The sequence below is a fragment of the Mustela erminea genome, chromosome 14 (assembly GCF_009829155.1).
Source record: "Mustela erminea isolate mMusErm1 chromosome 14, mMusErm1.Pri, whole genome shotgun sequence".
Taxonomy (NCBI): Eukaryota; Metazoa; Chordata; class Mammalia; order Carnivora; family Mustelidae; genus Mustela; species Mustela erminea.
Window position 1 is genome coordinate 8,212,815 of NC_045627.1, and position 25,112 is coordinate 8,237,926.

Here is a 25,112-nt window from a genome sequence, read left to right on the forward strand (position 1 = left end):
CTGTATTGTTGTGTATAAATACATGCTGTTACTAGTTTGGTTTTGTTCCCTCTCCCGTGGTATGACGTTGCAGAACTCATAAAATATCTTCATTTACGTATCATTTCCATTAACTTGTTTATTTATATTGTAACGATTTTACTCACTTCTTTGGCAGAGAGAGAGAGAGCTCCCAAGCAGGCCGAGTGACAGGCCGATTCAGAGGGAGAAGCAGGCGCTCCTTCTCTGAGCAGGGGGCTCAACTCGGGCTGGATCCCAGGGCCTGGACCTGAGGCGAAGGCAACTGCTGAAGCGACTGAGAAACCCAGGTGCCCCAGGTAGAAACTGTTGTAAAGAAATCACGTTCTATTTGCTGCCAGTAAATGCCTCCTATCCCCTGGGTTGTTGCCAAGGAGTTCTCCATGGTCACTTTCCAAGAGACCACATGGCAGTGGCCACGCCTGCAGGGACTTAGAGTGGATGCGGCCCCCTGCATGCCAAGCTCCCGGGAGTGCACGTAAAAGGGGTGAAACCAGCAGAGAGATTTTGGGTCCAAACGCTCCACGGTGCACAGACTGACCTCGGCAGCCCAGAGGGTCCTACCCAGCTGTCAGCTGCCTCATCCTCTGTGTCCATGCAGGGACACCACATGTGTGTGCCATGTATGCTGACCCCGGAGGTGCCATCCAGTGCTGGAGACGACCCGCTGTCCACAAAGGGCAACCCTCCCTGCAGACAGGACATGGAGGATGGGGGGCAGGCAAGAGGGAGGTCCGTGCACTAAGGGCCTTTGAAATCGGACGCGCACAGAGAATCCAGGCTTTTCAAAGGGTATCTCTCTGTCCCCTGCAGAAAGGGCACATTATGATCCACATTAATGCAGCTCACTGAAAAATGACAGACGTATGTTTGTATCTTCAGCTCGTGGCTCAGGCAGTCGGCCTCACAGACAATACTAGGAACTGTCATCCTTGGCTCCAAGGGGCTCGGGGAAGGCACACAGGGCCTTCCTGGGGAGGGGAGCCCTGCAGGAAGCCCGATACATATTTTCTTTTTATTAAATTATTTATCTATTTTCTGTGTTTTCAAGGGAAGTTCGGAAGAAGGCAACTGACCGCCGACTCTCACCTGGGCAGACCAGCATCTCAAGCTTGCATAATTTCCCCGATGTATCAGGAAGTGGGCAGCACGGAGGGTCCATAAGCATGAACAGCGAATGTGTCTTGGTTCCTAACCTTTCAGAGTGTGAAAGTTCCTTTTATGGTCAAGAAGGCCTCTGTGGTCACGGTTTAGTAGTTGTGCATTTAGAGTCATGGTTTGAGAACATGTACAAGGACTAGTAACAGCAGCAGGGCTAGTAAACACCTGAACCCCAAGTGTCTGCGAGGTGCCCGGCATTTGTCTCAGTGCTGGATGTGTGTTAGTTCACCTGATCCTCTCAGAAACCTGCGAGGTGGGTACTGTGGTTACTTTCATTTGACAGATGGGGTACTTGAGGCACAGAGAGGTTACATAACTTTTCCAAAGTCACACAGCTGCCAACTCTTGGAGCCAGGATTCAGGTCCAGGTGAGCCAGCTCAAGTCCACACTCTGAACCATATTTACATGTCTCTGTGCCAGAGAAGGACACACAGCTGCGGCCTGTGGACAGGGGACACTGGGCCTTAGTGAGAATGTGTATTCTAACGTTCAGATGTTGTGAACCAGTCAGGATGGGCAAACAAACAAGTTGCAGAAGGGTGTGGAGAGTGTTAATGTTGTTCAGATGAAGTGAAAAACCACCCAGGGTGGTACTCTGTGTTTTGTATATGTAGTATATTGATATACTGTGAGTTATTTGTGAATGCATGCACGCACAGTAGAAGCGTAAGCCTTCCTGGGAACGGTAAGGCTGGATTGGGAAAGTGATTACCTCTGCAGAGGAGGGAGGGATTAGAACTGGGGGGAGATGTCTGGGGCATCAGTGATACTTTTTTTATTTATTAAAAATAAAACTGAGCTGGAGCAAAGATGATTGTGTTGCAGGTTGAACTGTGCAATGGGTACATGAGTGTGAGCTAAATAGTTTTTTTTTTTTTTTTTTTGGTGAAAAATTTTTTTTAATTTGTCAGAGAGAGCACAAACAGGGGAAGCGGTAGGCAGAGGGAGAAGCAGAGTCCCCGCGGAGCAGGGATCCCGGGACTCCATCCTGGGACCCCGGGATCATGACCTGAACTGAAGGCAGACGCTTCACCAACTGAGCCTCCCAGGAGTCCCCAAGTTAGGTAGTTTCTTCGGGTATATGTGACATACTTTATAATGAAGCTTAAACCTACCATAAATTTGTAACATTTTCCTGTTTTTCTTTTTTTAAAATTTTATTTGATAGAGAGAGACATCGAGAGATGGAACACAAGCAGGGAGAGTGGGAGAGGGGGAAGCAGGCTTCTGACTGAGCAGGGAGTCTGATGCGGGGCTTGATCCCAGGACCCTGGGATCCTGACCTGAGCTGAAGGCAGATGCTTAAGGACTGAGCCACCCAGGTGGCCCAAAATTATAACATTTTCACGCCTGGGTGGCTCAGTTGGTTGGACGACTGCCTTCGGCTCAGGTCATGATCCTGGAGTCCCGGGATCGAGTCCCACATCGGGCTCCCAGCTCCATGGAGAGTCTGCTTCTCCCTCTGACCTTCTCCTCGCTCATGTTCTCTCTCACTGTCTCTCTCTCAAATAAATAAATAAAATCTTTAAAAAAAAAATAATAAAATAAAGAGAGTGTGTAGAGAAACATACTGGTTTCTTTTGACTTCGGCCTGCTTGGCTGCTGGGAGGGTCTCCCTGGGGCCTCAGCCCGTGGCCGGCCCCCGGCACAGCAGGTCAGGTGTGTGCAGCCTGGAGCCTGCTCGGGCTGGGACAGGTGGGGAGTGTCTGTTCAGCCTGTTCATTTCCAGGGAGCAGTGGCCCCGAAGGGCAGACGCAGGGACCTGGGTCAGGCGGGGCGGTGTGTGGAGCAGGAAGACTGCGTACAGAGCCTCTGAACCAAGTGCGAGTCTGGAAGTAAGGGCTCCATTCAGACGCAGACCCCGCCTCTGGGGACAGCGGTTACTTTTGTTTAATTTCGCAGAATGCACAAGGGACACTGTCATACCCACAAAGAAGAGCATGGGACGTTCTGCCAGAAGCAGCCAGCATGACATTGGGAAAAATGATCGTGAAGCAACAAATGCCAGTGTGAGTGAGTGGGAGGAAAAGCAGGCAAGTGGGAGTTCAGAGAGGAGAACAGTTGCTGAGAGGGTCGGGCACTGTGATTTATGAGGGGAGGGGACAAGGTCAGCAGCTGCTCGAGAGACTCTTTGCTTCTGTCCCAGCGAGGACGTCATCCACTGGGCCCTCTGGCATCCTCTGAAAGGTGGTGCAAGGGACCTGGGGTTACCGACGGCCCCCAAGGCAGGCCCGCAGGTGGACCAGGGGTTGCTCACATTCTGCTGCAGCCTCAGGGATCTGCCGGGGCTTCCAGCTTCCCCTCTTGCCTCCCTGGAACCTGGTCTTAAATCAGAACCCGAGGGGCCAGGATGGCTCACGGTGGTGTCCGCAGTCCTGGATGACCTCTTGGGAAGTTACCCAGCTTTCTTCCTGTGGTACAGTTTTGGGCGGGACTTTATACTGCAGTGGAAGTGATGCTGAGACCACAGGCATCTGCGAGGGGAAATGCTGTCTTTCTGAGAGGCAGCGGCAGTTTCTGAGGGAAGTGGCCACCGCTCCTACCCCGCCCTGTGCTCCAGACCTCACGGCGGCGACCGCTCTGGAAAACCCCGCTGTTCTCCCCGATCTCCCCGATGCTGTACACATCAACGGGACAGCAGGGAAAGACCTGGTCCCTTTGTTCACCTTTCTCTTTCCCCAGGAAGCACCTCGGACTGTCCCTGCACATCAGGGTTCCAGCCAGACCGCACAGTCCCCCAGGGCCACCGGCCGTCTCTGCGACCGCTCTTGGGCCCCCTCAGTTTCTTGCCGTCTGCCTCCCTCTGGGGCACCATCAACCGCTCTCTGCTGTCTGGCTTCTCCCTCTCTCAGTCTGACACCCAGAGCCCTTCTCATTGTCTGGGTCTCCCCATCCTAAAACCATGGTCCCAGCCCCTGTGCGGGGCCTCCCTCTTTCATTCCGCCAGAGCACCCCCGCCTGCAGTGCTCCCCTTCCCCCTCTGCTGGGCCTGGCCCCGCCCAGGCCCCTCCATCCCTGCTCCGCTGCTCATTCCCTGCCGCTCCTGCGTGTTTGTGGGGACACCCCCCCTTCCAGGCGGCGCCCCGTTTCAGGGACGCTGTAGTCTCAGCCTTGCGCAGCCTTCCCGCTGCCGATTTTGGAAGATTTTCATCAGCCCTGAAAGAAACGCTGTAGCCTGAGTGGTCACTCCCTGTGTCTCCCTGACCCCCGACCGGACCATTCCTCACTTACCTTCTGTCTTTGATTTGCCTCTGTCTCCCCTTCCTGCTCAGCCCACAGAGGCCCTTTGCATCTCATCCTCACCCCTGCACCCTGATTGCTGACTGGGTCACCCCCATCCCATCCTCTTGCGTCCCGCTGCCCAGGCCCAACGGGCCTTCCCAGCCTTGGCCGCTGCCTCACGGCCTAGCCCTATGGCTGTGACGCTGCCCTCCCCAGGGTGCTGAAGTGCCCCTTGCCCAGCAGCCTCCTCTCCTCACACCTCCCTGCCTCATGCCTCCTCGTGCCATATCATGTCTCCTCACACCCTCGCATGCCCCCTCCCACCTCCCATCTCTCACCTCCCCACACTCTCTCTTACCTGAGCTCATGCCTCATCATACCTCATCTGCCCCCTTATACCTCCCACCTCATATCTCCTCATACCCCCTCACACTTCTTGTGCCTTCCCACATCCTGTCACACCTCCTCATGCCTCTGCATACCTCTCCACACTATCTCCTGTCTTCTCACACCTCCCCCTACCCCTCACACCTCCAGAAATCCCCTCACACCTCCTCACACCTCCTCACCCCTCCCTGCAGCTCCCTGCACCACTTCATGCCTCCTTGCACCTCCCCACACCTTTTCACACCCCCTCACACCTGTCCACATCTCCCCCCACCTCCTCAGATCACCTCACACCTCTCTGCCCTCCTCCCACCACTGGTGTGTGTGTGTCTGCTTGTGAGTTTCTTGAGGTCAGAGACCAGCTCTTCCTTATCTTTAGTTCTCGAGTCCAGATTCCGCGCACCACGTTGCCGACCTGGTCTTCGCCCCGTCAGTCTGAACCCGAGAATGGCACGAGTTTTCGTCCAGCCTCAAATGTTCCTCAGATGGGGCGCCTGGGTAGCTCAGTCGGTTAAGCCGCTGCCTTCGGCTCAGGTCATGATCCCAGGATCCTGGGATCGAGCCCCGTGTCCGGCTCTCTGCTCAGCAGGGAGCCTGCCTCATCTTTTCTCTCTGTCACCAGCCTCCCTTGCCTACTTGTGATCTCTGTCTGTCAAATAAATAAATAATCTTAAAAAAAAAATGTTCCTCAGCTTCTCTCACGGTCTCTGTCTTCGTCCTCTCCGATTTTATGGGTCTGGTTTTGTATCAAACAGGCAGAACCCGTGCTGTCAGGAGCGCCATAAAGTAGGGACGGGTGATTTATCTTCATCTGCCTCTCCCTCAGGAGCTGCCTCCTCCCAGCCCAGGCCCTGCTGCGGTCAGCGTCAGTGAGAGCCAGTGCAGACTGTAGGAGATGGGCAGTGAGATAAGGGACCTCTGGCAGGCCAGAGATCAGCACTTACCCAGCGCATTTAGCTCCAGTTCTGGGCATGAATCAACATTCAATGACGTCTCTTGAAGCACAGATTGAGGTGGGGGTGAGTAGGAGAGTTTGGATTTATTTTCCTGGAGACTCGATATGGATATTTATACACCTTAAGTAACGGAGACAGACACTGTGTTGTAAAAATGTGCATATGTATTTGTACGTGTGTGGGTGTGTGTGTGCCTGTGTGTATACATACATTGCAGTTAAAAAATGCCAGGAATTTAAGTGCAACTTGAAGGACCTTAACATTAAGAATTGAAGAATAAAGGAGGATTTTCTTAGCTTGAGTACACCCAGCTGCATTAAGACCTAGATGTGTCACGGATGATTGGCTGTGGATTGAGTTTTACAAATCCTGGTCAGGCTTGTCTTTTGATGTGGTTGTCACTTTGGCTGTTAGTTTCGAGAGCATCAGATGATTTACTCAAGATCAGGTTGTGTCTTTCCCTGGTGACGACTTTCCCTGTCCAAGCAGGGACGAGTTTGAACTCTGTGGGTGAGGCTCCGGGCCCCCTCAGGGTGGAACGCCTCACCCATAGACCCCTCGAGCTCTGGGGGCTGCATGGCTGGTGGCCCTGCATAATGGGGGGGTGTCTGAGTATTGTTTTAAAGTTACCCTTCTTTGTTGTGTTACAATCACCGTGACTTTTACTAAGGCTCTGGTGAACAGTGGCATGGGCAGTGTCTGTCCATGCTTGGTGGCTAGGGCAGTGTTTCCCAAACTCTGTTCCTCAGAACACTCAGAAGACTGTAAATGGCCAAGTAAGTTCGGAAAACTGCTGCGTGCTACGTGTTTTCTCGATTGCAGCAGTCATTTAAAGACTGGGAATTTCCCTGTGGGAAAACCATGTAGCCTAGCTGTTTCTAAATTTATTTGATCATTTGACGCTTAATTTCTAGGAGCATTTATTAGTTCTCAATTCTGTAGGAACGCCCTGAGAAGCCCTGGCTCAGAGTAAGTGTGTGCAAGGGGAGGCGTTGGGGCAGAGCGCGTGATTGCCGACAAGTCTTACATGCTAGACCGCGTATTTGACCATCACAGCTGGAAACCCTGTCCTTCCCTGTGTTCCAGGAAGGGTGTTCCAGGTCCGGGCTGGCCTTGGACGCCGGCCTCCCGCACCTGTCTCTGTGCAGTCCACTCCCAGCGGAACATGTGCGGATGGGGCTGTGGGGGCTGGGCATGGAGGATGCCAAGGTGCCCCCCACGAGGTGGTGCCCACCTGCTCGCTGCCTGAGCTCAGACCAGCGGAGGCTGCAGCCTTCTGGTCTGCATCCCGGCTCGTCACCTCTAGGTCTTTCCTTTCTAGCTGTAGGCCTGTTGAAGGCAGGACTGTCACAGTTTTCTCTCAGTCCTGCTAGCGCTTTGCACAGAGCTGAGTTGGTTGTGACCCCCTCGTTGTCCCCTGTCTGGGGGATGCTGTCCTGTGGAGTGTGCTTGGGCCGTGCCTGGGAGCACCGGGGTAGGCCTGGCGGGTGAGTCACTCGGGCTGAAGTTACCCACCACCAACCAAGCCCACTAAGTGTGGCACAGTATTAAAAATATTTGCATATTGACAAGGTCAGGCACTTTTTAAAAATACTGTAGTGTTTTCTCTGTGCTTCGATGTCTGTGAATTCTTTTTTTTTTTTTAAGATTTTATTTATTTATTTTACAAAGAATGAAAGAGAGAGCACAAGCAGGAGGAGCAGCAGGCAGAGGAGAGGGAGGGGCAGGCTCCCCTCCAAGTCAAGAGCCCAATGTGAGGCTGGATCCCAGGACCTCAGGAACATGAGCTGAGCTAAAGCAGATGCTTAACCAACTTAGATGCCCAATATCTGTGAATTCTTAGTTAAAAACTACTAGCATTTTTAAATAATAAAGAATTATTAAAAGCAAGGTCCCCAAGTACTATTTAAGGAGAATTTTTCCAAAACCATTGTTCTGTGTTGTGTGAAATGGTCATATTTTGTAGCAAATCTTTGGAGTCCCGCATTAATCTGTTCCTAAGAGAAGTTGTTTTGTAACATTTCTCCTTACAAGCTACAGAGAAACACCAAAGGTGATGGGACTTGCCTAAAATCCCAGGGGAGATTGTCAGGTGAAGCTGGACTAAGGACCCCTTTACAGTAAGGGCAGTGTCCTTTGCCACATATTTGTCTAATTACCAGACATTTCAATTTATTTGTAATGTCAACTCCTACTTCCTACTTCTTTCAAAAAACAGTGTGGGACAGATACAGAAGTCATGTCAGAAGCAAAATCATTTGTAGGTTCAGAATGCTTACCTATGAAGCTTGGAAAGTGTGGTTTAAGTGGGGGCAGGGGGATGGGTAGATTTGTTTCCTGTAAAGTCTGTGGGAGTATCTGCATGTCCTGCTCCCCAGATACGGAGTCTGTTCCTGAGAGTCTCTCGTGGCAGTGCGTGACTGGACATCGGAGGGAGGTCTGGCTGGGGGGCTGTCCGTGGACCCCCAGCATCCCCTGATCTCTGCACTGTGCCCTGACTCTCCATGTCATCCGGTTACTGCGATCGCCTCTTTCCGCGTGTTGTAAGTGAATGGTTGCGAAGCTACTCAAGCGGTGGTCCTTGGACTAGCTGAGTCAGAATCACCTGGGCTGGGGAATTTAGTGACATGGAGGTTCCTGGGCCCCTCCCCAGAGTCCTCCCCAGGTGGGGCTGTGGGATTTGCATCTTTTTAGCAAGTTCCCCAGGTGATTCCTTCTTCCCCTTTAATTGAAGTATAATTGACACACAGTGTTATAATAGTTTCAGGTGTACAACATAGTGATTGGGCAAGTCTGTGCATTACTCCGTGCTCACCATGAGTGTGGTCACCATCTGTCACTGTCCCACGTCATTGCAATAGCGACCATCTTCCCTGTGCTATACTTTTCATCTCTGTGAGTTATTTATTTTATAACTGAAAGCTTGTACATCTTAAACCCCATCACCTATTTTACCCATCCCCCCACCCACCTCTCCTCTGGCCACCACCAGTTTTGCTGCATTGCAGAGTCTGCTTGTTTGTTTTTGTTTTTTTCAGATGCCCCATCGATGTGAAATCATACAGTCCTTGTCTTTCTCTGACTTATCTCACTTAGCATAATACCCCATACGTCCATCCACGTTGTTGCAAATGGCAAATTTCATTCTTTTTTAAGACCAAGTAATATTCCATTGTGTATACATACCCTGTCTTCTTTATCCAGTCATCTGTCAGGGGATTCTTAGGTTGCTTCCATATCTCGGCTGTTGGAAATAATGCTGCAGTGAACATAGGGGCGCAGATATCTTTTCAAATGAGTGTTTTCGTTGTCTTTGGGTAAATACCCGGTAGTGGAATTACCAGATGATATGATCTTTCTTCTTAAATGTTTTGAAGGCTCTCCATACTGTTTTCCACAGTGGCTCTTGTGCACATATAAGTCAGAATTACCTACTGAGGGTCCTCAGGTGAATGCCTTTTAGAAGGCCCCCAAGGGAAATGGCTTCTCCTGTTGCAGATGTACTCTGGAAACTGACCCAAACAGTCCCCATGGAGGCTCCCTATGACCTCCGCGTCAGCACGCTTAGCCACATACTTGGGATCCACCAAAGAATCTCCTGGGGTTACTTCAGATATCCCTCTTGCACACATATTTCTCACTGAGTCTTCCTGAGGCAGGGGGACAATGATATTTAACTCCTGTGTGGCCTCAGAGGTCCCAGAGCTGCCTGTTCTCTCCTCCCTTCCCCCACTCTCATGCTGCCCACCCTGTTCTCCCTTGTCCTTCCCTCCATCCAGCTCAGGCAATGTGTCAGTCCCTTAGCTATTTTCAGGCACTGAGCAAAATGTGGGAGAAGCCCCGAACACAAAGAGAGCTGAGAAGTGGGAGAGCGTGTGTTAGGTTGGTGGGGAGGGGTGGGTCCAAGAGGGGCCAGGGCCAGGCCAGGCTGGGAGCAGGTCTGGGAACTCAGTGCAGAGGCCTTGCTGGACAGCAAGGGACATGGGTCCCAATACGATCCACAGCAGGGGCTTCGCCCTTCTTTCAGGGTTGCCCCCACCCCATGGACACCAGGGATCTGGGGAGAGCACAGCCATGAGCACATTACCCCATCTCAGTCCCCCGGGCAGCCCGCCAACACCCCTGGGGGCCACCTGCCCTTGCCTCAGAAGCCCCCACGTGCACGTGCTGTGGCCATAGAGGCCACGTCGCAGCTGGGGCTGGAGTGGGAGCTGCCACCTACCTTCCCTCTCCTCTGCCTCCTCAGAGGCTCTGCCAGGCTGGCCGCTGTGCCCTGTGTGGACATAATCTGCGATGGGGCAGCACATGAAAGATGTGGAGAGATTCCGACACATGATGTTTTCTCCTGTAAATAATGGTCATTTGATGCTTCGATAGCCCAGAGACTTTGGAAGTAGGCTGCCGAACTTGAGACCTCTGTGGGTGGACGCTTACGTTCAAACAACACAGATTTGATGCCAGTGAAAATTCTAAGGAAGGGTGAGGGCGGACTGTTGATCTTTAGGGGAAGTACAGGTGTGAATCTTACTAAGAGAAGTACTTGGCTGTGGTAGACCATTAATACCTTTACTCTCCCCGCCTTTTTTAACACTTTCCATAATTAAAAATTTTTTTTTCTTTTAAGATTTTATTTATTTACTTGACAGACAGAGATCACAAGTAGGCAGAGAGGCAGGCAGAGAGAGAGAGGAGGAAGCAGGCTCTCCACTGAGCAGGGAGCCCAATGCGGGGCTCAGTCCCAGGACCCTGAGATCATGACCTGAGCTGAAGGCAGAGGTCTAACCCACTGAGTCACCCAGGCGCCCCACCCTTTCCATTATTTTAAAAAAATATATTTTATTTATTTGATGGAGACAGACAGCGAGAGAAAGAACAGAAAACAGGGTGGATGGGAGAGGGAGAAGGAGCCTTCCCATTGAGTGCAGAGCCCGATGCGGGCCTCAGTCAGGATGCTGAAGGCAGGCACTTAATAAATATCTTTACTTTTGGAATTGTGTGGAGAGCTTGAAGAGTCTTTAGCTTAACAAACAGTCTCACAAAGCCGACGTCTCAGTTTCAGAACCAGGCCCTGGCGGCTGGTGTAAAGGGAAAGAGGACTTGCGAGGGACGGTGCTGGGTTGTCGGTGACAGTATACTGTGTCCCAGCTCTGATGCTGTCTGTCGTTGCAGGTGATTTTCAAAGCCAAGTCAAAATATTCTCCAGAATTACTCAAATACCGGTAAGTACCTGGGGGGATTTCCATCCTCATTTGGAAAATATATTTTCGACTATTTAGGACTTGGTTAGGCAGCCTGAGGCAGAAATGTAGCTTGTGTCCTTGAGGAGCCAACACCCTGTGCAGGTATCCTGAACAATGCTGAAACTCCCAGAATCCGATGAAGCAGGTGATGTTTGGGGTATTGGGCAGTCTCTGGCCTGGTCTGCTGTGTACTGTGAGAGCCACAGGAGTTTCGTGGAAAGTCAGTCAGTGCTGGGCTGAAAGGGTGGGCTCGTAACCTGGAAGGGAGCGCCTTAAATTATGTGGCAAGTTTACATGAAGGGGTGGATAGGCTTGTTTTTCCTATAGAGAAGGTTTTTAGGCTTCCCCAAATTTTTAGAGGTCTGTAACCCCAGCACTCCCAAGAGCAAAGAAACCGGTGGCTTAAAGAATGGTCAGACTTGGTCAAAGGGGAAAGGATGCAAGGCATTCAGAAGACATGGGGCAGCTGTGTGGCGTTCTGATGTCCCTGCCCAGGTGAGCTCCAGTGCCATGAGCAGACATTTCTGGGAAAGCAATTTCGGCCACTTACCTTCTTTTTTTTTTTTTTTTTTTTTTTTAATTTATTTGTTTGACAGATAGAGATCACAGGTAGGCAGAGAGAGAGAGAGAGAGAGAGAGAGAGAGAGGAGGAAACAGGCTCCCTGCTGAGCAGAGAGCCCGATGTGGGGCTCGATCCCAGGACCCTGGGACCATGACCTGAGCCGAAGGCAGAGGCTTTAACCCACTGAGCCACCCAGGTGCCCCTCGGCCACTTACCTTCTTGAATCAAAATGAAAATTTAATTATTTTGTGGCTTTAAAAATATGTAAAAATGTGTGCATATTGTATTTTATTTAAATATGTAATTTTAAATTTATGAACACTTTTTATTTAAAATTCTGAAAGTGTATTTTTCTCGAGATATAATTGACATACAACATTATATTAGTTTCCAGTATCCCACAGGATGATTTGATATTGGCCTATTGCAAAATGACCACTTCAGTAAGTCTAGTTAACATCTATTACCGAACATGGTTACAAAATTTGTTGTTTCTTATGATGAGAACTTCTAAGATCATGAAAATGTATATTTTGATCTCCATTTTATATCCAAAGAAACTGAAATTCAGAAAGTAATACGACAGTACTGGCACCAAGAGAGAAGTCATGAGACTCAGGGCGCCATGTTAGTTTTTCTCACCTAAACTTGAAGTCTTTGTTCACTACTTTTGGGGTAGTTTGGTGCATGTTTCTACTAGACTACTCAGCTGGGACTTGATGGTCCACCATGAAAATATGTTGGTCTGAAGGAGAACCCTTTAAAGGGGCAATTCCAAGTACATAATCTCTTCCCTTCTCTGGTAAGAAAATAGCTGGCCTTTCCTCCACACCCGTAATCTAGCCCTCCAGCCTCTTGACTAGAAATATGGATCAACCTGGGGACTGGGGAGCCAAGAATGGGTGAAGACTGGGAAGGAGGAAGAGATTCTGATTGGATCGTGGAGCTGGTCTTACCTTGGAAGTGGTTGGTTGAAGCTGAGGTAATGCGGTTTCTCATAGAAGTGGAATATGAAAGCACTGGTCAGAAAGGAAGGCTGGTTCAGAAGTTTTCAGCCTCTGAGCCTTGGGCGGTAGGGTCCATTAGATGTGAGGGAGTGTGTGTGTGGGGGGTGCAGTTCTTGATCCTGGAACCGAAGTGCAGACACCAGGATGGGCTGTTTTCAGTGGGAGGGGGTTTGCGGAGATGGAGAGAGAACACCAGGAGAAATTCAGCTGGGTGAGATGTTCAGGCTGGAGAAGACCGAAGAGTTTCTTGAAGCCAGGAGGGTGAGAGTCCAGTGGGAGGAGCCTCTTGACTCCTATGTCATAATAAAGAAATGCTCAGAGTTATTCGTGTTTATGCCCATCTTCCATCTTCTCTGTTTGATCCCCCACTTCTTTTTCTTTTTAATATTTTATTTATTTTTTGAGAGAGAGACAGCAAGAGAGGGAACACAGGCACTGGGGGTGAAAGAGGGGGAAGCAGGCTCCCCGCAGAGCAGGGAACTCGATCCCAGGACCCTGGGATCATGACCTGAGGGGAAGGCAGATGTCCAGTGACTGAGCCCCCCAGCTGCTCCGATTCCCCACTTCTCTTAGTCTAGATGTTGCTGCAGACATTTCAGGCCATGATTTATCCCTCAAGGTGCTTTGGTATGTTGGCTTTTGAACAGGCTGGCTTCCCTGACTGAACTACAGCTCACTTGGAAAGAAGCACAAGCCATCACTCTAGAAGTGGTGGCAGCTTCTCCCCCGAGCTGCTCCGGTAGCTGCTCCGTGTCTCTGAAGATGGTTTATACTCAGCCCCACCAAGAACCACTTCATTTCCCCTCAAGTCCCCTCTCTCCCTGACACACCCGCACACTCAGCTTTGCTGGAGTTGGTGCCCATGTGATTCAGTTTTTCTCTTTCTCAGGCTCTGCTTGTCAGTCTTTGGCTTAGGAGGCGTGAATACCGCGCAGTGGGGGCTCAGAACTCTTCGATTTTCGGCGTTTGTTTTTTTTTGTTTGTTTTCTTTTCTTTTTTTTGTTTTTTTAAAAATTTATTTGACAGAGGTCACAGGTAGGCAGAGAGGCAGGCAGAGAGAGAGGAAGGAAAGCAGGCTCCTTGCTGAGCAGAGAGTCCATTGCGGGGCTTGATCCCAGGACCCTGGGATCATGACCTGAGCCGAAAGCAGAGGCTTTAACCCACTGAGCCACTCAGGCGCCCCTGATTTTTGGTGTTTTTAATTGTTTTCCCTCCACCTTTGAGTTAAAAACACAACGAACCAGGCTTTGCTTTTCCCATTCTGGAAGGAATCTCAGATCTCAGAAGAGAAATTTAAACCACGCTTTACAAGCCATTGACACTCTCCCCTCACCATCGGAGGGAGCAGAGTTCTTGCGCATGGAGCTCATGGGCAGCCCACAGGCCAGGCACCGCGGTGGCCAGGCACCGCGGTCCCCAGGCCCTGCGGTCAGCGGCCTCAGCGACTGTCTGCACTTGCAGACCCGCGTGAAGCTGATCCTTCTGGGCTCACAAGCAGAGTCATCCTCCCGGATGCCCAGTCCCACTGATTTCCTTTTCCTTTGGTCTTTTTTCTCATTATAGGCTGTTTATCCTGACCCTATGTTTGAGCTGAGAAGTAGTCATTCTGGGGCAGGTGGTCAAACACTGTTGCCGTGGAAATGCCCCCTTGCCATAGGATTTGTTCTGCGCCACCCCTGCCCCACGCTCTCTCCACACCTCCCGATCTCTCTTCCAGAGCTGCAGGCCCCAAGGGAAGAGTTAAGTTTTGCAAGATTTTTTTTTTTCATTATGAAAGTTATATAAGCTCATTAGAAAAAAAAAACAGAAAATAGGAAAGTATTGGAAGTTTGTGAATAGAGACATGTGGAAAGAAAGAAACCAAATCTAGTGCAGCCCCTGCCCCCGCCCTGCCCTACAGAAACCCCATCCAACTCTGAGGAGACACAGTAATGTTTTCCGTTGTAGGTTTTCATCTACCTTTCCCAGAACAGAGTTGTTTTACCACATTTACGATTTTTCTCTCTGACGTTGACCTTAATGTTGGATTATAAGTACTTTGCCCATGTTGTCTTAAGCCTCACAACACAGCTGATTTCTTTGAGACAAAACCAGGCAGTTCAGCTCAGGTCATGATCCCCGGGTCCTGGGATCCATGTCGTCATCAGACTCTGTGCTAGGAAGGGAACCTGCTTCTCCCTCTCTCTTTGACCTTCCCCCTGCCTGTGTGCATGAGCACTCCCTCATCCTCAAAAAAAAAAAAAAAAAAAACTAAAAAAGAAAGAACTAAAAAATACTGGATGGATAGGATTCTGTTTAGCAGGTGGTCCTAGAGGCTCACGGAGTAGGGTAGGTTAGAAAGGGAAGGGCAGGAAGGTTTTAAGCAGAAAGCTCTGCTTGTGTAAAGATGGGGAGATGGGGACACCTCCTGGATGGGCTTCTGGCCAGCACACAGGCCGGCTGATAAGGATGGGGGGCGCCCATCGGTTGACCTGGCTCTGGAGACTGATTGGAAGTATAGGGGACTGGAGGGTGCTGGAGCGGAGTCGAGGGTGAGGGGGTCAGTCTGGACACCGTCACGTTGGTTTTAGACAGAAGCACAAGGCCATGCAGTCGGTGACGATGGGAAAGGGGGGCCCAGAACGAGGGGAGCAGGAATAAAGAATCTGTTGAACTTGACAGCTGGTTAAACTGGGGTGGTGAAAAAATAATGAGTACACTGGTATGCTGAAAATAAATAAATTAATAAAAAAAGCACTGGGGTATAATCTTTATCGTTTAGAACTACAAAGAAACTGTGGTGCCTTTCGGAGAAATAGGAAAGCCGAGAGGAGTCCTGGAACAGGAACTTAGGGAGTTAGGCTTGGACATGGTCTGAGGGGACAGGGCTCCCGTGGCGGGCTGTTTGGAATGTGAGTCTGGATGTAGGACAGGGCGGTGGCTTTAGAGGAGCAGTAGGAACCTGGGCGCCCGAGGCCATATCTGAGGATGCGCGAGTAAGTGCGTTTCCCTGGGTGGAGGAGAGAGCATGAGAGTCTTCATTTTGGAGGAGGAAGAGGAACCGGGGCTGTGCAGGGGCAGGTCAGACGGGAATGGGAGGCAGGCATAGGGTCGTGGAGTGATTGACAGCGGGGCTCTGGGAAGGCAGGGAGAGACGGCGACCAAAAGCTGACCCCTTTTGGTTTGGGAGTAGGTCCTGGGGGCCTGGGAGAGTGTGGGGTCTGCAGGGGATGACCTGGGAGGTGAGGGTGATGGGGTGATGTGAAGACTTTCTAGGAGCTGCTGCTGACCGAAGGGGAAGCTGGGGTGAGGCCGTGAGGCCCCGTGGGGTGAGGACAGAAGACTGACACGGTAAGAAGGCACCGAACCCAATGGATTCTCACGGCGGCCCTTTGAGGCGGGCCGGGAGACCTCATCTCTCTTCTGTAGATGAGGAAACGCAGCCCACAGTGGGCAGGAGAGACTGGCCTGATGTCTTGGCTCCGTGTGTCTCTGGGTCACACTGGGCAGTTGAGGGGAGGGGGAGGGGAAGGAAGGAGGGTGGGGTGGAGCCTGGGTTGCCATTGTGTGAAAATCCAAGATGGAAAGGCACGGCAGGGAGCTGGGGACATCGACGGTGCTAGTTGTCATGGGCAGCACACGGTTGGCATCGAGTTATGCCCGGCTTCTTCACACTTTCCTTACACTTCTCTCTCTCCTGTGTCCCCTCCCCCCCCCTGCCGTGGGTCCTATCAGTGACAGTGTCTGGAGCTGGGACTATCATTCAGGAGTTTTTTTTTTTTTTAGGATTTTATTACAGGAGAGAGAGAGCAGGAGAGAGAGAGGGAGCACGAGTAGTGGGGAGAGACAGAGGGAGAAGAAGAAGCAGGTTCCCAACTGAGTAGGGATCCCGACATGGGGCTCAATCTCAAGACTCTGGGACCATGACCTGAGCCAAAGGCAGATGCCTAATGACTGAGCCAGCCAGGCGCCCTGTCATCCAGGTTTTTGCGTCCCGGTCTGTTACATCTTTAGAGGATACTCTAGCTTCAAAACCGTTTTTTTTGTTTGTTTGTTTGTTTTGTTGTTGTTGTTGTTGTTTTTTAAACAATTTTATTTATTTATTTGATAGAGACACAGCAAGAAAGGCAACACAAGCAGGGGGAGTGGGAGAGGAGAAGCAGGCTTCCCACCAGGCAGGGAGCCTGATGCAGGACTCGATTTCAGGACCCCGGAATCATGACCTGAGCTGAAGGGAGACACTTAACGACTGAGCTTCCCACACGTCCCCCAAAACCGCTTTTAGTTGAGAGATTTCTTTTTCTGGATTTACAGACGTAGTCAACGTAGACCCAGTCTGATTTTGAGCCCTGCACGTCTGTTCCTTGTCGGCTTGTTTACCGAAGGAGGTAGACACCACGGGCCGTCCTGAAGCAGTTGGAGGCTGGGGCCTTGGGTTTCAGTCCGTCCGAGAAGTCCATTGGCCGTGCGCTGGTCACAAGGAAGCAGGCAGCTCCGGGAATCTGTGGGTCACAAACGGCCAGGGACCCAGCCAGCTGGTGTCTGTTCAGCCCTGGGCAGGGGCTGCGGCAGATCTGACCACCTCCCAGCGGCAGGAAAAGCAGGGCTCGGGCAGCTTCCTGAGGGCACTGTCTGTAGCTGGTTTGTGATCTGCACGTGAGAGCAGCTGCTCCCCAAACCTGTGCTCTGCGTGTCCGCGCTGGCATGTCCGCTTCCAGCCGTTAATGGAACGGGCCCCGCATTCCTTGCGGGTTGATCCAGAAACGCAGCCAGCAGGCAGGGCGTGGGGCTGACTGCGCTCTCTGTTCTCCCCAGGCTGCCCCTCTACCTGGCCTCGCTCTTCATCAGCCTCATTTTCCTGTTGGTGAATCTGACCTGCACGGTGCTGGTGAAGACAGGCAGCTGGGAGAGGAAGGTCATCGTCTCGGTGCACGTGGCCATCAACGACACGCTCTTCGTGCTGTGTGCTGTCTCCCTCTCCGTCTGTCTCTACAAAATCTCGAAGATGTCCTTGGCCAACATTTACTTGGAGTCAAAGGTAGGTGGACATGTGGTCAAGATCCCTTCATTAAGCCGACTCCAAAAACAGTCTCCCAGTCACAGACACCTTCCACATCTGACCTGCAAATGGTTGGCTGCACCCTGCTGCCCAAACCCGGAGCGGTGTCGTTCCTTGAACTTCATACGTGAGAAGAGTTGCTTTGATGTGTGGGAGTGTGAGGAATTACTGGCAGGGAGGCGGCCTGTGTGTAGACACAGTGTTTAACCAGCATTTTAAAGGACTCGCTGATTGCTTGTGCCGATGAGACTAGTAGAAACACTCGCCTAGTGTGCCCTGTGTTTCAGGCATTTTGAGATCTGCATTCGGCCTGTGTAAGTTCATGGTGTCCTCCGAGATCTCTGGGAGACCAGGCCCTGGAGGTCAGTACCTGGCGTTGCCCTACGTAGCCCAGAGACCGAGAGCCAGGCTTCCGATTCACAGTCTGGCCGCAGGCTCTGCAGATGTGGATGGAGGCTCCCCTCAGGACTGACTGATGCGCCCAGGAGAAGACCGTGGACACTCCAGAGAGGACACTGCCCCCTGGAGTTCAGGCCGGCCCCTGCACCGTGCTCTCAGAGATGGAGGCAGCCGGCAGGAGAGGCCGGCTTGGTTTGCTGTGTGCTGTGCACCCTAGAATGCCCGTTTGCTCTTCCTTTCCCCAGAGTTCTAGGGAAGAGCTGACATACTTCTGGGCCCCTGATCGGCCTCACCCCGAGTCTTCCTTGGTTGGGAAGCCCAGGGAAGAATGGAGGCTGGGGAAGGGGCCTTGGTTTTTGCACTTGTGCAATGATTGAATGATTTCTCTAATTCCTCTGCTTCTAACCATATCCTCTGGTGGACCCTCTGTCTGGCTGACCCCCTGTCTGGGGGACTCCCGCTGTCCAGCAGACCCCACTGTCTGGCCGACCCCCATGTCTGCCTTCTTTGCCACCTGGCTATAAATAGTCTTATGTCTGAAAACCGTGGGGAGCTCTGTGACCCATGATATTGTGCCTCCAGTAGTGACCAGTAGACTAAAATCTGACCTCAGAAACCCCAAGCCTTCACAAGGCATCCGTGATCAGGCTGACCTCTGGCGAGATCCCTCGAGACTTGAGTATGGCAGGAGTAGTTTTTTCATGTATGAGTTTTGACAGATTTCAGACTTGATTTTGACACAAGTTTTGTCTGTTGTTTGTACTGTCTCCCATGTGAGGGCTATCCAAGGCTTTAAAAAAACCAGAATTGTGGGTTTTATGGGAAGAGTTACATTTTGGTTGTCAAATAACTATTTAGATCAGCCCTGTGGCAAACATGCTGTTAAACTGCTGCTGGCAAAATAAAATAGTATCTTGTTGATGTATGATTTCTCAATGCAAATTTCAAAATCCTGTTTCATTTTTTTTGGTCACATTAACTATATGTTTCTAGCTTAGGGTCCTTTAATGGACTGTAAATTGATAGCTTCATAAATGGGGGTACAAATCACCAATTTCCATGTATTTCCAAGTCTGGAGTGAGACCAGGGCTTCCAGCCTAGAAGATTCTGGAATTTGAGGAAGTGCTCCCTGCCCAGGGCCATGGTCCACAGGACCGCTCCCCCACCTTGCTGGGGTTGGTTGTCACCTTGCTGGGGTCAGTTGTCCCTGGGCTGGATGCTGGGCAGTGGGCTCCCAAGTTGGGAGATCCTGGAGATTGAACAGCATAAACCACCTGACTTTCTCATTCTTACAAACCTGGGCTTTAGGCAAATGGCCTCTATTTTAAGGCTTCTCCAAACCAACTCCCAGATTTGGAAGCATCTGTATGGAGATCCTTTGACATTTGAGGAGGGGGTGTGGGGTGAGGTGAGGTTTGGGTGTGGGTTTACTGCTGAGAGCGGACACCACGGTTTGTGGCCCCGAGAGCTGAAGGGTTTATCAGGTCTGAAGCCAGGGCATGATGAGGCTGGTGTGCTGGACCTGGAATGGGTGCTCCCCTCATGGCTCCCTCTTTTCCAGGGCTCCTCTGTGTGTCAAGTGACAGCCATCGGAGTGACCGTCATCCTTCTCTACACCTCCTGAGCCTGCTACAACCTGTTCATCCTGTCATTCTCCCAGAGCAAAAATGTCCATTCCTTTGATTACGACTGGTACAATGTCTCAGACCAGGTCAGTGGGCACTGGTGATGTGTCCCCCGAACAGCGACCCTTTGCTTCACAGCACCCCATGTGGCAGAGAGAGGCTCCTTGCTTTTGCTGCTGCATTGCTGGGTGACCTTGGCCGTCATGTACCTGGGTGGTATCTGTGTCCATGTCTGTCAGATGGGATCATAGTACCTGGCTTGTCGCAGCTCACATCTTCTGAGACAACTAGCATCTAGGTGCACAGGCATGCTTGCACGTGCACGCGCACACACACACACACACACACACACACACACACACTAATTTCTGGGGCTCCTGGCAAATGGTACTTAAAACATTTTTAAGTTCTTCCATATAAATGTAAGATGGTTTTATTAAAAGTGAAGTTTGCCTCGGTGAAACAGATTGTATGCAGATTTCAGAAAATACATAAAACCATGGCTTTATTTTTTTAAGATTATATTTATTTGTCAGAGAGAGAGCGAGCACAAGCAGCAGCAGTGGCAGAGGCAGAAGCAGACTCTCCACAGAGCAGGGAGCCCGATGCGGGGCTTGATTCCATGACCCTGGGAGCACAACCTGAGCCGAAAGCAGATGCTTAATGACTGACCCATCCAGGCATTCCTAAAACTATGGTTTTTTAAAAGTGGAGCATGGAGACAGCATTTGAGAAGATTGAGACAAAAATGACTGGGGGGTTGAAGGTGTGAGCAAAATCTTATTTTACCAGCGGTGACCCCATGATATTCTTGCCCTTTTAATAATATGCTAGAAACTCATGAGTCGTAAGTTATAAAGCCACGAACAAAGGTAGTGACATATCATCTGGCATTCTTGTTCACAAAAGCCAAAAATAAAAAAAGAATGGGAATGAGGTCGCATCCTCTCGTTTGAGAAATACCGGTTCTTTGTCTGTCATGCAGGACAGAGCGCTGGGGGTACAAACGCACACAGATGGCCTGCCTGCCCCACAGCAGGAGTTTATGTCCCCTGAGGAAAACAGACACACAGATAAGCCATTACAACACGCAGAACTTCTGCTTTATAATAGGCTCTACTGGATTGAATTACGGAAAGCTCCTTAACTGTCCCTAGGAAAACACCGAATGCTCAACTCTAGAAAACGCACGTCTCCAGTCCCAGCAGTGCTCCCTCGCTGGGCTGGATTCACACTCCAGAAGAAGACATCAAGTGACCCCGATAAGCGTGGGAGGACAGGATGAAATTCGGAAGGGGCACAGGGAAGGGGCTAGAATTCGGAAGGGTTCAGACCACCACTGCCCAGACCAATCCCCTCTATATAGGATGGGAGAGATTTGGGCAAGGCTCTGCCAAAGGTGTGCCCTGTTTGGGGAAAATCAAATATATAAAAATTGAATCTTGGAACAATAAATGAGAGACTTACTCATAAGACCTGAAGGATTTCATTATAGTGAAATGTCCATCAATGGCTACTCTCGTAACAACTTCCGGGCAGATGGCAGCAGCCTGGCATTCAGCACTGTCCCCTTGCTGGGCAGCTGTCACCGCTGTCTGTCTCGAGAACGTGCTCGTCCTCCCAAACTGCTACCCCATACCCATTAAACACTAGAGGTTAGGTTTTTTTTTTTAATTTTTTATTTTTTATAAACATATGTTTTTATCCCCAGGGGTACAGGTCTGTGAATCACCAGGTTTACACACTTCACAGCTTAGAGGTTAGGTTTTAACAAAATAATTATTTTGGTTTTTCTTTCCAGTAAGGGCTTATAATGGTAACAAACTTAAAATAACACAGTTTTAAAAATTCTGTTGTTTTTAGGGGGAATGTTTATTTATGAATATCTAGACCCGTGTGTTGCTGGCCCCAAGCTGTGCACTATCCATGTAGAATGGAAGGGGCCAGTGTGCTACCCAGCTGAGTTAGAGAAGGGAAGCGAGATACAGAGATGGGGAGACGGTTTCCTGGAGGGGCTACTGTCTCCAAACACGATGCACTAGAAGAAGGTAGAAGGATTATTTAGGTGATCGGCTTTTCATGGTTTGGTTTTGGTGCACTTTGTCTGAAACACTGCCCTTTGTGGGAGAGCTGCCCAGATGTGACCCTGTGCATATCCTGGGCCCTGCAGACGGGGGACAGACTACACACCAGGCCTGTTCGGCCATCCCACTGGTCCAGACAAACATCCTGGTCTGGAAACAGTTTTTTTCCAGGTGATCTCCCCTGCAATCAGCTTTAAAGGATAAAGAATAGGATATAGGGAACAGGAAGAGAAGTTTAAAAAATTGATGGGTTTATCCCAGGGATGAGACAGAGGGTGACAGTTACATGCTGTCCTCAAAGATATGGGAGGGAGGGCACCTGGGTCGTTCACTGGTTAAGCAGCTGCCTTCAGTTCAGGTCATGATCCCGGAGTCCGAGGATCGAATCCCGAATCGGGCTTCCAGCTCTGTGGAGAATCTGCTTCTCCCTCTGACCTTCTTCCCTCTTGTGCTGTCTCTCCCACACTCTCTCTTTCTCTCGCGCAAATAAATAAAATAAATTAAAAAAAAATCTTTGAAAAAAATGTGGGAGGGAGAGACCTAACATCTCCCTATTTGATTGTTGAAGGCAAGAAGACTTACCTTCAAGAGATTTAGCTTGGAAATGAGGTTTTGGAGGGTGACGTAATAACTGTCAGAGATGGGCAGTTCCCACGCTTGACTGTTTTGAAGATAAGAATTCTCTGCCCTGTGTGGTTGGAATGACTCCCCACCTGGGTTATTACCTGATTTCCACATGCACGTTGCAGGGGGGAAGGAATTGCACCGTATCAGAATTAGCCTTTCTTCACGTTAGTAAGAACCAGAGCAAAACCTCAGTGTGCTGACTGCACGCCTCCCCTCACTTCTCAACAGGCGGATCTGAAGAACCAGCTGGGAGACGCCGGATACGTGGTGTTTGGGGTGGTCCTCTTCATGTGGGAGCTCTTACCCACCACCTTAGTCGTTTACTTCTTCCGAGTTAGAAACCCTGCGAAGGACCTTGTGAGTAAACCATTTTCTAGTTGTGGAAACTGTCTCCTGCTTCTCATCACAACGCATGCCGTTGGGGCTTGACCTTAGATTTTCAGGAGCAGGCCTCTTTCGTCCTGTTGTGATGTAAAAAGTTCCCTTGTCTGCCTGAGACGGTCTTCTCCCTTACCTCTGATTTATTTAGTTGTTTGTTTATTTTTAGTTTTATTTTTTAAAATTTCTTTTCAGTGTTCCAGAATTCATTGTTTATGCACCACACCCAGTGCTCCATGCAATATGTGCCCTCCTTAATACCCACCACCAGGCTCACCCCTCCCACCTCCCCTCCAAAACCCTCAGATTGTTTTTCAGAGTCCATAGTCTCTCATGCTTCATCTCCTCCTCTGATTTCGCCCAACTCCCTTCTCCTCTCCATCTCCCCATGGCCTCCATGTTATTCCTTATGCTCCAAAGATAAGCGAAACCATATGATAATTGACTCTCTCGGCTTGACTTATTTCATTCAGCATAATCTCTTCCAGTCCCATCCATATTGATACCATAAGTTGGGTATTCATCCTTTCTGATGGAGGCATAATACTCCATAGTGTATATGGACCGTATCTTCCTTATCCATTCATCCGTTGAAGGGCATCTTGGTTCTTTCCACAGTTTGGCAACTGTGGCCATTGCTGCTATGAACTTGGGGATGCAGATGGCCCTTCTTTTCACTACATCTGTATCTTTGGGGTAAATACCCAGAAGTGCAATTGCAGGGTCGTAGGGAAGCTCTATTTTTAATTTCTTAAGGAATCTCCACACTGTTCTCCAACTTGGGCTTCACCAACTTGCATTCTCACCAACAGTGTAAGAGGGTTCCCCTTTCTCCACATCCTCTCCAACACACGTTGTTTCCTGTCTTGTGAATTTTGGCTGTTCGAACTGGTGCAAGGTGGTGATCTCAATGTGGCTTTGATTTGAATCTCCCTGATGGCTAATGATGATGATGAACATTTTTTCATGTGTCTGTTAGCCATTTGTATGTCTTCATTGGAAAAGTGTCTTTTTATGTCTTCTGCCCATTTTTTGATGTGGTTATCTGTTTTGTGTGTGTTGAGTTTGAGAAGTTCTTTATAGATCCTGGATATCAGCCCTTTGTCTGTAATGTCATTTGCAAATATCTTCTCCCATTCCGTGGGTTGCTTCTTTGTTTTGTTTACTGTTTCTTTTGCTGTGCAGAAGCTTTTGCTCTTGATGAAGCCCCCAAAATTCATTTTTGCTTTTGTTTCCTTTGCCTTTGGAGACATATCTTGAAAGAAGTTGCTGTAGCCGATATTAAAGAAGTTACTGCCTATGTTCTCCTCTAGGATTCTGACGGATTCCTGCCTCACATTGAGGTCTTTTATCCATTTCGATTTTATCTTTTTGTATGGTGTAAGAGAATGGTCGAGTTTCATTCTTCTACACATAGCTGTCCAATTTTCCCAACACTATTTATTGAAGAGACTTTTTTCCACTGTATATTTATTTATCTATTTTAATTTCTTTTTCCTTTTTTTTCCCCTTAACTCTTTTTGAGGGAAATTCATTTTTTCAGCTTTTCCTCTTTCAGAAGAAATGAAAGTTGCCTCTCAAGGCCTAAAGACTAACTATTTAGTTAGCCTAAAAACTAACTGTTTTCCTAGTGCAACAAATCTCACTGGTATCTGAGACTTGACTTGGGGTGAACCAAATACATAAGCTTTTATTTTTGGAAAGGGAAATAGAAAATGGTACTTGAGAGTGCCTGGGTGGCTCAGTGGGTTAATCTGCTGCCTTCAGCTCAGGTCATGATCTCAGGGTCCTGGGATCGAGTTCTGCATCGGGCTCTCTGCTCAGCGGAGAGCCTGCTTCCTTTCCACTCTCTCTGCCTGCCTCTCTGCCTACTTGTGATCTCTGCCTGTCAAATAAATAAATAAAATCTTTAAAAAAAATGGTACTTGAGTTCTTCAGCCCTGTGTTATGTTGGACAGTGAGTTGGGAACTTGGTGACAGGGAAATAAAAAACATCATGAAGGTTGCTAACCCCACTCCCCTGGTTTGGTCCTGTTTCTGCTGGGCCAGCTTTGCATAATTGTCTTTCTCAGGACATGACAGAAAATGCACAGCTTGCGAGAGTGAGAAAACCCCTGGGCGCTTGTGGTCCATGAATTATTCTAGCCACACTAACGAGGGGTAGTATTTTGAGTTGCTGATCTATGAAGCCCCCAGAAAAGTATAGAGAATGGCTTTTGGCCAATGCGAGCCAAATGTGGGCGGGCAACAAGGAAAGCAGATACAGTTACCAACCAACCAGTTGTGTTTTACCCTGTTTCTTTTACTTTCTTTTCAAAAGATTTATTTATTTGAGAGAGAGAATGCTAGAGGCAAGGAGGGGCAGAGGGAGAGAGAGAACCCCAAGCAGATGCCCCACTGAGTGTG

At 49.7% G+C, this 25,112-nt stretch overlaps 2 protein-coding genes and 1 long non-coding RNA gene across 14 annotated transcripts in view; 1 reads left to right on the top strand and 2 right to left on the bottom strand.

Annotated features, from left to right (window-relative positions):
• ERO1B (endoplasmic reticulum oxidoreductase 1 beta) overlaps positions 1-25,112 on the bottom strand; it is a 358,900-nt gene that overhangs the window by 288,706 nt on the left and 45,082 nt on the right. The gene's annotated exons all lie outside the window — the stretch shown is intronic.
• On the bottom strand, positions 249-2,549 carry LOC116573410. Its single transcript, XR_004278782.1, has 3 exons — positions 2,529-2,549; positions 979-985; positions 249-345 (listed from the first exon to the last, which is right to left on the bottom strand). It is a non-coding gene; the product is annotated as an uncharacterized LOC116573410 (long non-coding RNA).
• Positions 10,650-22,881, top strand: LOC116573401 (integral membrane protein GPR137B-like). Of its 5 annotated transcripts, XM_032313511.1 has the most exons (6): positions 10,660-10,964; positions 11,033-11,130; positions 12,411-12,529; positions 17,349-17,571; positions 19,554-19,703; positions 22,557-22,881. In XM_032313511.1, exons 2-5 carry the CDS (start codon positions 11,122-11,124, stop codon positions 19,614-19,616), a joined length of 414 nt encoding a protein of 137 aa, XP_032169402.1. In that variant the 5' UTR covers positions 10,660-10,964; positions 11,033-11,121; the 3' UTR covers positions 19,617-19,703; positions 22,557-22,881. The 5 variants fall into 5 exon arrangements, with proteins under 5 accessions (XP_032169403.1, XP_032169401.1, XP_032169400.1 ...); XM_032313512.1 differs by lacking the exons at positions 19,554-19,703; positions 22,557-22,881 and adding an exon at positions 17,880-19,547 and having other exon boundaries at positions 10,650-10,964; XM_032313508.1 differs by lacking the exon at positions 22,557-22,881 and having other exon boundaries at positions 10,657-10,964; positions 19,554-19,704.

Coding starts and splice junctions, on each gene's coding strand:
- LOC116573401 (XM_032313508.1), top strand. CDS start 11,100: ATGCTGAAACTCCCAGAATCCGATGAAGCAG. Junction 11,131..12,410: donor CCCAGAATCCGATGAAGCAG/GTGATGTTTGGG, acceptor CCTCTTGACTAG/AAATATGGATCAACCTGGGG. Junction 12,530..17,348: donor AGTGGTTGGTTGAAGCTGAG/GTAATGCGGTTT, acceptor TGTTCTCCCCAG/GCTGCCCCTCTACCTGGCCT.